This window comes from Gallinula chloropus (assembly GCF_964237585.1).
Source record: "Gallinula chloropus genome assembly, chromosome: 4".
Lineage (NCBI taxonomy): Eukaryota > Metazoa > Chordata > Aves > Gruiformes > Rallidae > Gallinula > Gallinula chloropus.
The window spans coordinates 34488940-34498351 of NC_140088.1; the positions used below are offsets into that span (position 1 = coordinate 34488940).

Consider the following 9412-nt stretch of genomic DNA (forward strand, 5'->3'; position numbering starts at 1 on the left):
GCATGGACAAGAGCTGCTTTGAGCCTGGAGGAGGAGCAGAGCTGAGGCAGGGCTCCCGGGGACACCGACTGCCACCTCTTTTCATGACTCCCCTTCCTCAGGCTGGGGCTGGGGGGGATGGGAGGGGGGAGGGCTGGAACATTTGTGTTTATTGTACAAAATACTCTTAGTTTATTCTATTGGAGAAGCACCCCCGGGTGCCCTGCCTGCGAGCATCGGAGGGGTGGGCAGCAGTGCGCTCAGGCCCTTTCCTGCTGCAGGCTGGGGTGACAGCGTCTCCTCCTCGTGACCATGGCCCAGCTTCCCGTCACATCCCTCGGGGGTGACTTTTAACGCACTGGCAGAGTCGGACTCTCGCAGTATGAAGACACAGCAGCTACAGCAAACAAGACCCACGTGCTGGCTTGTGCCTGGGAGGTGGCCTTGTCCTAGGCGGGCAGTGCCTCCCTGCCAGGTTCTGAAGCCAAGGCTGCTGGGCAGGGATGACTGAGGGAACCCCATTATCTCCTCTGCCAGAGGTGTGCCAGCACCAGCATGAGCTGAGACAGCTCACCCCTGCCTCTGCCCTCGTCCCCACCCCTCCCCTCTTGTACCTGTGCCCTGCGGAGAGAGAATAAGTTCCACCCCCCACCCCCCTCCACCCATGCCTCCCTGCAGTAACTACGCCCTTGGGAGGGGAGCCTTTCCCTGCCCCTTTCCCCCAGCTGCAGAGGGGCAGAGGCAGCAGCAGGGGCTGGGCCACCCCAGGGTGGTGGGGCTCAGCCCCTGTGCAGAGCTAAAGCCCACAGGGAGCCGTGCGAAGCCTGGGGAAGGTAGGAGAGCTCTCCTGGTCCCCACAGCCAGCGGTCTCTGTGCTTCAGCTGGATCTGCTGCGATGGCAACAATTATTAAATATGATGGTTCATGGTGCAGGGCTGCTGTGCTGTTTGTGTCCCACTGCAGCAGGTTTGAGCTCTGGGTTTCTTCCTTCCCTTGGCACTCCACAAGGAGCTGGAGCTTCTCAGGTTTGGTCTGAGTCCCAGTTGCAACGCACGGGGGGCTGGAGCGCATCATATGATGCTCAGCAGGGATCACAGGAACGCTCCGGTCCCGGCCAAGTAGGGATTACCCTTATCCCACCCCTGCACTCCTCACCTACCCTGTCCTGCAGCAGCGGAGGGCAGGTGGGGCCGGGGTGGGGGGGCTGCGGTGGGCACGAGGGCACGCTGGCTCACGGGTGGGCATCCTAGTAGTACTCCAGCAGGTGCAGCTCATCCCGCTTGCTGTTTTTCTTTCTGGCCCTGCGCAGCCCCGCACGGTGCTGCCAGGCCATCGGCACGCGGAAGCGGGGCTGCTTGGGTTTGATGCCGTAGTCTGAGGGTAGAGCACAGAGGCTGAGCTTAGCCCTGGGGCTGTGGACACCTACCCACCTGGAAAGGGCATTTGGAAGGGGCAAGGAGAGCGCCATACCATCCACCAGGCCAAAGTGCTCCTGTGGAAGCTCCAGGGGAGCAGAGAAGTCCTCAGGGACCGAGTAGCTGGCCCTGCAGAGGATAACCAGGAACAGGCGTGAGCTGGGAATGTACAGTGCCCACCCACACCGGCACCTAGAGCTCCCACACACCCCTTGTTCTCACCCAGCCCATTGGATCTCAGGGCTAGGTGCCACAAGTGCCAGCCTGAGCCCAGACCAGCAGCCCTGGGGTATCTCTGCCGGTACCAGGACAGGGAGGAGGAGAGGGAAGAGCCATTACCTCTGGCGTGGGGGATGTGGGAGGGCAGACCCCAGCAGCAGGGCAAGCAGCAGGAACCAGCACAGCATGGCGCTCCCTGACACCAGCTCTCAGGGAGGTCACAGAGAAGCCACCCTGGTAGCCCTGGGATACTGTCTGTGTTGTGCAGTAAGTGGGCCCCACCCAGGCCACGCTGCCTAACCTGTTATGGTACCTGAGCTTCTGGTCCTGGGCTGCGGGGACACGTTTTGGCCACAGCAGCTGCTCCCAGCCCTCCCTGCCTATGGCACATCTGCCTCCACATAGCCACAGCTCCAGGGCTGCTTCCCTGTGCCTCACCACCACCCTTCACTCCCTATCAAGCCCTCTGAAGCCGAACTCCTTCCTCTCTATCTCTCTGTTCCCAGGAGTGAGCCCCCCCAGTGCTTTCCACCCTTTGTGGTCTTCAGCACTTTCCTCTGCTGCAAGCATAGACAAAGGGAGCAGAGTCCTTGGCTCCCAGCTCTTCCATGCCGCTGCACTACAGCACATCACTGCCCACAGGTGGCAACACGCCCCACAGCCCACTTCCTCCTCACTGCAATGACACCTTTAGGGGTGCGGGGGATAGACCCCCCATTTCAGGTCCTGAGGCAAGAAGGCTCTGACCCCTACAGCCCCCGAATCCCTCAAGGATAGCCGAGGCAGGAACACTCCTGGCAGCTGCCAGGGGGGCAACCCAGTGCTGCCGGCTGGGTACCACTTCGTTCTGGCCGCAAGAGCCCGCAGCAGCCCATGGAGTGACCTCCAACTGCACACCAGGTAGCAAAGCAGGTGCAAAAAGCCACCCAGGCTGTGCCAGGGTATTTGCCAAATTCATTTCTTCAGTACTCCTCTACCCCCCAAGTGCTTGGCAGCCATTCCTCCCTCCCTTTTAGCACAGAGTGGGTGCTGAAAAGCAACTCGCAGGTGCCTGTTGCCCTAGGGGAACCCCAAGCAATGTGAGACTGAACCGGGTACCTACAGTCATCTGCTGAGCAACAATCCCAACAGGCCAGAACAAAAGGTGGGATATCCCACCATATCCCAGTGCAGACACCTGCAAAAGCTGCTGCCTCTGATCAGAGAGATGGTGTTCGTGCAAACAGGGGAAGAAGAGGTCCTTCAGCTCAGTTCTTTCCATCCAGTCACTTTATTTGACAGACAAGCCCTCTCCAAGCAGATGGGCCAAACACGGCCAACACAAGCAGGCTGCAAGGTCGGTCTCAGCGCTGTGAGGTGGGAGATGACACCCTCCAAAAACCACTACGCTGCCTGGCTGTCTTACAGCGCAGCCATACAAAAGGAGAAGGAAAAAAACCCCAAGTGTTAAAAAAAAAGAGAGGCCACCCCATCACCGTCGCTGCAGCCACAGAGCTCTCCAGGGAAAGAGGTGGCCAGGGTCTCTCCACACATGATAGTGTCCGTCGTTCACAGCCAGGTCTGTTAAAAAGAGTTACGTACACCCCCTCCCCCTCCCCACCCTGCAGCACAGGAGCTTCTCATTGATGGTTTAACTGAAAATTAGATGTTGTCAACACCCCTCTCCCAGCCTGCTCGCCCTCCATAGAAACATCCAGCCACAATCTTCACAGAGAACAATCACCTTCTCATCAGCCCCAGTTATAGAAATAGATTTTCTGCCAAGCAGGCAAGTAATCCATCAGCGGCCCTGAAACGAGAGAACAGGGCGATCGCACCCACAGAAAGGCAGGGACAGGAATCTCTGTGTATGAGGAGGGTACATCCCCCTCCTTGGATCCCAAAATCTCTGGTTATACAACCCAGATGAACCCAGGAGTTGAACGTTACTTCTGCCCAGATGGGAAACAACTCTGGGATGCGGTGCCAGGGATTAAGAGCAGGAGCAAGCAGGCTGTGAAGCATGGTCAGTGCAGCCGCGTTGTAGGACACCGTTCTCTGGGAGGCAGCACACCCAAACTCCAGCAGGAAGGGGAAACCCCACATGCAGTGAGTCAGGGTGGCACTGGGAAGACAACTCAGCAGTAACAAGCAGGTGCAGGCTCAGGAGCAACTGCTGCAGAGTGGAAATGCTTATGTAGTACACGGCGTAACGCAGGCTCCAAAGCCTCTCCAAAAATCACTGACTGGAAGAAGCAGCAGCTCCTGAGCTAGCCAGCTTTGTGAACTCCCTCCCCAAAGAAAGGACAATCCCACAATGCCAGGCTGATCTAATGCCACATCACTGCCATGAATCACCCCACAAAGGGCTTCATATCAGCAGGGAAGAGGGGGAGGTGGAATTCTGGCACATAATAAAGGGGTCTTTCTGGTGAAGGACCAGAAGACAGACCTGGTTTGGCCCTTTGATTTACAATCCACTCCTGGCTGGGTCAGGAACTCCAGGCACTCATTTAACCTTTGTGTCTGCACTGCAGACTGAGGATCAAGATGTTCAAAACCAGGGACTGCCAAGCGGGGCTCTGGCACAACAGCTGGGGTGCGGAATGGGAGCCCAAGAGAACAGGCCGAGGTGGCAGAGACCCAGCGCAGCAGCCTGGAAGGCTTTACCACTGTGGTTGAGCACCAGTCCCAAAGAGCCAGCAAGCAATTCGTCCTTTCCTGTTCCAGTTTAGGACACCACAAGCACCAGTACAGGATGTGCTGGTGCTAACTGTTCCAGGGACTACCCAATTGCTTCCTCAGGTTGGAAACAAACTGAGAAACAGTCTGCCCAACTCCCCCCGACTTTTCTCCACCCAACAGAAACGGGGATGTAGCAGCGGGGCACACTTACGTGTCACAAAGCCAACTCCAGGCACGTAATCAGCCAACAAGCGCAGGAGGAGAAGGATCCTGCCCCTAGGAAGGGAGAAGGTATGAGCAAGTCCAGCAGGACACCTCCTGCCCCTGCCCCCAGCTGCTGAATGCACAGACAGCAACAGCAGCTGTCACACTGGGGCTCAGTTAACCTGGCCACTGGTGCCCATACCTCTTTAGATCTACTCACCCAGTCCCCTGATGCTAGGTCTGTTAAAAGAGAAATTTTCTGGAAAAGCCCAGCAGGGGCCTCTTACTCTGAGTATCGGTCATAGAACGGCGATCTCAGCAGATAGTACAGCAGCAGGATGGTCCGTCGCCTCAGCTCTGCTCGCTCTCGCCTGTTCAGGTCTTTCAGATCACTCAGCAAGCTCAGACTGGAAGGAGAAGGGCAGAGAGCTAACTCATGGCAATAGCAGCCAGCAGAGAAAAGCAAGCAGGCTTCTAAAAGCCCTCTGTTCTCAGCTCCACGCAGAGCAGGCTGCACCAGCTGGGAACAGAGCGCAATGCCCAAGTGCTGCAGAAGCTACTTCAGTGTGTCACTCCCATCACTAAGGACCAGGCCCGGCCCCTGTGCCTATTTCTCTCAGTAGGGCCTGCCCTGGGCTGGGGAGCAGGGGGAAGCATGATGCTACCACCAACCTCAAGTACCCACAAAGACCCTTCCTCAGACTGACCTAGAGATGTCCAGGACTGCTGAGAGAAGCCAGGGTTTCCACGATCTCTGGCCCCACACTCCTAAACTCAATACTAGGAGCACACAGTCAAGGAAGAGAAAGAACCAGAGATGCCTGACAAGGCACACACATGAGCCATCCCCGAGGGACAAGCAAAACTCTGCCACACCCAGGACAATATGGTGAGGTGCAGAGGGGTAGGGGGGGTGGTATGTGTGTGTGTGTGTAGGGGAAGGGGCTGGAGAACTTGCAGCCACAACTCCAGTGGATGAGTTGGAGGCATAAGAGAAGTGAGGAGTCCCAGTGCAGAGCAGCAGCAGGGAGAGGGAAGTCTGGCACTGCGCGGCCCTGCACCAGGGCTGGGCGGCAGCACCCTCTGCTGGCAGTCGGGGCATGGCTGGCCCGCTCGCAGCCGGGGCAGGATACGGTGGAGCAGAGGGCGGGTGATGTAGATGGATTCCGCAATGGTTTCCTGGAGACCCAGAGGGGTGGGAGGCTGGTTCACCTCCTCTGCTCTTCGGCTCTGTGACTCTTCCCTCTGCTGGGGGGACCCCCAGTGCCGGGACTGCAGGGATGGGGCTGAAAAAAAGGCACGTCAGGTCACTCACACAAATAAAACCTTCCCACCACACCTCCCCCACACCCCCTCCTCCATGCTTTTTGCACTGGGAAGGTTGGAGACAGGAAAGCTTGAAGAACATCACACACAGCAACTGCAGCGGCTGACCAGCATGCTCAGAGGTTGCCCCAAGGGGTGACAGAACAGGGACAGTTACTCACAGTGTCCGTGCTCCTCAAAGCACAGCCACACTGATGGGTTATCTCCATTGTGCTTGGAAAAGTACAACGTGCCTGAATCCCTGTCGCTCTGACATCCTCCCACCCACGCAGCCCAGTGACTGGCAGTACTTGCCCCAGTACCAGATTCTGCTCTTTACTGCCCACACCTGGGTCGTTCATGAACAGCTCAGGACAAGCCAGAAAACAGGCTCAGCTACTTACTGCTCTGGAGAGAGCGTACAACACGGCTGGAACGTCTGCCAACATAGGTCTGATCCTTCCCTGAGGAGCTGTCTTCCATGTCTGCAGAAGAAAAACAGGCATGGGGGGGGGGTGTCAGGCTCCAAAGGAACACACCTCACCTGAATGCTGGCAGCACCCTTCCCCACATTGCCATCAAGAAAACCAAACTCCAGGTTTGACTTGGTGCAAACCAGACCACCCCGAAGGGGCTAACCCTGCACAGAGCTGTCAGAGGGTGAAGAGGTCTATCTGCCTGACACTGCCCAAGGGGACATGCAGCCTGACTCACAGTTCAGGCAGTGGTTCCAGGCTTAGAGTCCCCCACCCACTCCTTCCAGACTGTAGGACAACCCTGGCACTATGCTAACTGGTGCTCTGTAGCAGGTGGAAAGTTCAGCGCAGCTCAGCTTTGTCTGCTGAAGCCTTACAGGTCCCTGCACCACCCAAGCTGCTGCTCTGATGAGTAAGTCCCAGCAAGACAAGACAAGCAAGCCCAGCAAGGCACCAAGCCAATGATGACAGTGCCGTGGGCTCACCTTGGGGGTGGAGAGGCTGCTGCTGCTCCCTGTTCAGCGGCACGATGGGAGGAGATGTCTGGATGCCAGCTTTGTACCACAGCAGGAGCAGGAGACGAAGGATGGCTCTGTGAGCAGACACATGGAAAGAAGCCTTCAGTACCAGGCTATGGAGCCGGGTTCCTGCCGTGCTGAAAGGCAGCTTCTGCACAAGAGGCAAACACCCAGGTCTGCCCAGGGCAGCTGGCAAGGTGAGAGGGGCAAGTGTCCCCTTCTGTGGGGCTATACCCGGCACACTGCAGGGCTCCAATTCCCCCAACCTCAGGGACTGGCAGCTCAGTCCCACTTGGGCTTTTTCCTGGGGTGCTGCTAACTCCCCTCCAGATTCCCTTTCCGAGTGCACGCTGCCCCGTCCCCTCTGCCCACGGCACTTACTTAGCCAGCTGGATGAGGACAATGATGGTCCACCGGCCCATCTCCCCCCACACCCTGGCTGTCCCCATCTCTGCAAAGACCTCCACGCATTCTAGCACACTCAGCCAGGTCAGCAGCTTCTGCTGGGGCAGCGACTGCAAAACACAGAGGGGAGGAGGGGGACAGGATGCAGGTTCTGCTTGGGAGTTTAACGGGGCAGAAGCGCAGCCCAGTTTGGTGGGACCCTCTGAAATAAGCATCGTATGGACTTGGAAGTCACAGCCTCAGGTAAAAAACCAGCAGTGCCTCCACCACAGCCACAGTCTACACACAAGCCCACTTCTGCACCTCCCAGCAGGGCCAGGGCGAGACATTGCAGTACCCCACAGAGCTGCTGCCCCAGAAATGGGGAGAACATCACAGCTGTATCTTGGAATTGCCTTCCATCCCAACTGGCCCAGCAGTCCAGTCTCCCGGGTTGTGGCACTGTGCCTGAACTCCCTGGCAAAATTCTCTCCTCCTCCTCATCCCGGAGCTGGGATACACAGCAATCCTCTGCCCTAGTTAGAGCTGATGAGGGAATACACTTGGAACAGAGGGAAGGGGACCCAAAGACCACAGCCACACCAGTGAATGCCTGCCAAATACACCACCAGGCTAGACTGGAGGTGTGAAGCCCATGACAGCAGGCGCTCTTCCAGCCTGGTTCCCAGCTCCCCACGTGGGAGCTTGCTGGTGCTACAGACCACAGGATTTGCCCATTGAAAAGCATCAGTACAGACAATGCAGCTGAAACTCGCTCCAGCCTTTAACAACAAGGGAAGCAAGTCTTTTGCAATCCTGTTTGTTCCACACCTGACAGTCCAGCCAGAGAGGTGCCAACACCCAAACCCACACTGGGTTTGCAGACACTGGCTGGCTTACAACAGAAGAGGCTTGTTTGGAAAAAAACCCCTCCTCCTCATTCCCCTAAAGGTCTAACAGGTGCTGGGAGCCAGGCTGGTGCTCTTGCAAGTTGCTTATGCTTGCTTTGCTCAATATCATGTGCAAAGGAAGAGTCCGAAGGATGGAATCAGAGCTTTGGTGCTCCACAGTCAGGGGGCTGGAAACAGCAATGGCTATTTGGCAACACCTTTGCCTGTCTCAAGTTCCGAGTGCCTCAAAACATCAGAGGAGCTGCTGGTGCAAGTCAGGGCCCTATTTCTGTGGCGCAGGGAGTGCTGTAGCTGCTCCTCCGAGCAGGCACAGGACTGCTGCTTCAGCGTTCAGAGGGTGCTTCTGGCCTCTACACACCTGACAGCAGAGAGGCCACAGCACAGACCCATCAGTTCCTACCAACACTCCCTGAAAACTTCTCCAAGGGAGACAGTGTGCGCCCTGAACCGCCCTCCCACACGCTCCAGCCTTACCACGGGCAGGCTGCGCTGCAGCTCCTTTCGGAGAATCCAGTCGTTTAACAGCACCAGGAGATTGGAGGCCGAGTACACTGGAAGAGGGATGGGAACACCACAGTTAGGGGATGCAGGGAGCGCTGAGCGAACCGAACCGGGACGGCTGCCTCTTTACCCGGCAAGAGATGAGGGAGGAAAGGCAGCAGCCCGCGCCGAGTCCTCCCGCCAGCCGCTGGAAGAGGCAGCCAGGCGTGAGGCGAGCAAGGGGCCAGGGGAACGGCCCGCACCCCCCGCGGCACACCTACCCAGCTCCGACAGCGCGTGGGAGTCCGAGAAGCGACCTGCGAAGGGATGAGAGCGGCTACCAGCCGGCGCCCGGCACGGGAGAGGCCCCGCTCCCCGCCGGACCCCAGCACCCCAACCCCCCCGGCCTGACAGGTACCGCAGCGGGGCCCGGCCCAGGCCCCGCTCCCCTCCCGCACCTGGCAGCAGGTAGGACAGGCCCCGCACGGTGCCCTCCAGCTGGGCCGTGGCGGCCGGGTGCCGCCTCACGTACTCCTGGTAACGCTGGCACAGCAGCCGCAGCCGCGCCGCCGGGCCGCTGCCACCGCCGCGAACCAGCTCCGGACCCGCCGCCATCGCTCCCGCCGCCATGGCTCCCGCTGCCCGGCGCTTCCGGGGGCCGCCACCGCGCTTGCGCGCCCGGCCCGGCCCAGCCCAGCCCAACCGAGCGAGAGGAGCGGAGCAGGCCGGGTGCCGAGCGCTGCGCAGCCGATCGGATCGGGCGGCGGGCGGGGGGTTTGGAGGACCGGCAGCGGCGGTAGGCGGGCAGGTACGGGGTTACCGGCTTTCGCGGGGGCCGAGGGAGGGAGCCGCGGTTA

The 9412-nt window shown here is 58.8% G+C and overlaps 2 protein-coding genes across 2 annotated transcripts; both read right to left on the reverse strand.

Moving 5' to 3' along the window:
- Positions 1-1225: 1225 nt before the first annotated feature.
- FREY1 (Frey regulator of sperm-oocyte fusion 1) lies at positions 1226-1801 on the reverse strand (the record flags this gene model as incomplete). The annotated part of the gene is made up of 3 exons (XM_084263145.1): positions 1226-1353; positions 1450-1517; positions 1734-1801. The coding sequence occupies 3 exons, from the start codon at positions 1799-1801 to the stop codon at positions 1226-1228; spliced, it is 264 nt and encodes an 87-aa protein (XP_084119271.1).
- Positions 1802-2870: 1069 nt separating this feature from the next.
- Positions 2871-9185, reverse strand: PEX16 (peroxisomal biogenesis factor 16; the record flags this gene model as incomplete). The annotated part of the gene is made up of 11 exons (XM_084263146.1): positions 2871-3402; positions 4489-4553; positions 4769-4888; positions 5189-5261; positions 5615-5767; positions 6191-6271; positions 6748-6854; positions 7162-7295; positions 8550-8626; positions 8837-8872; positions 9014-9185. The coding sequence occupies 11 exons, from the start codon at positions 9183-9185 to the stop codon at positions 3344-3346; spliced, it is 1077 nt and encodes a 358-aa protein (XP_084119272.1). The 3' UTR covers positions 2871-3343.
- Between the last annotated feature and the right edge of the window lie 227 nt (positions 9186-9412).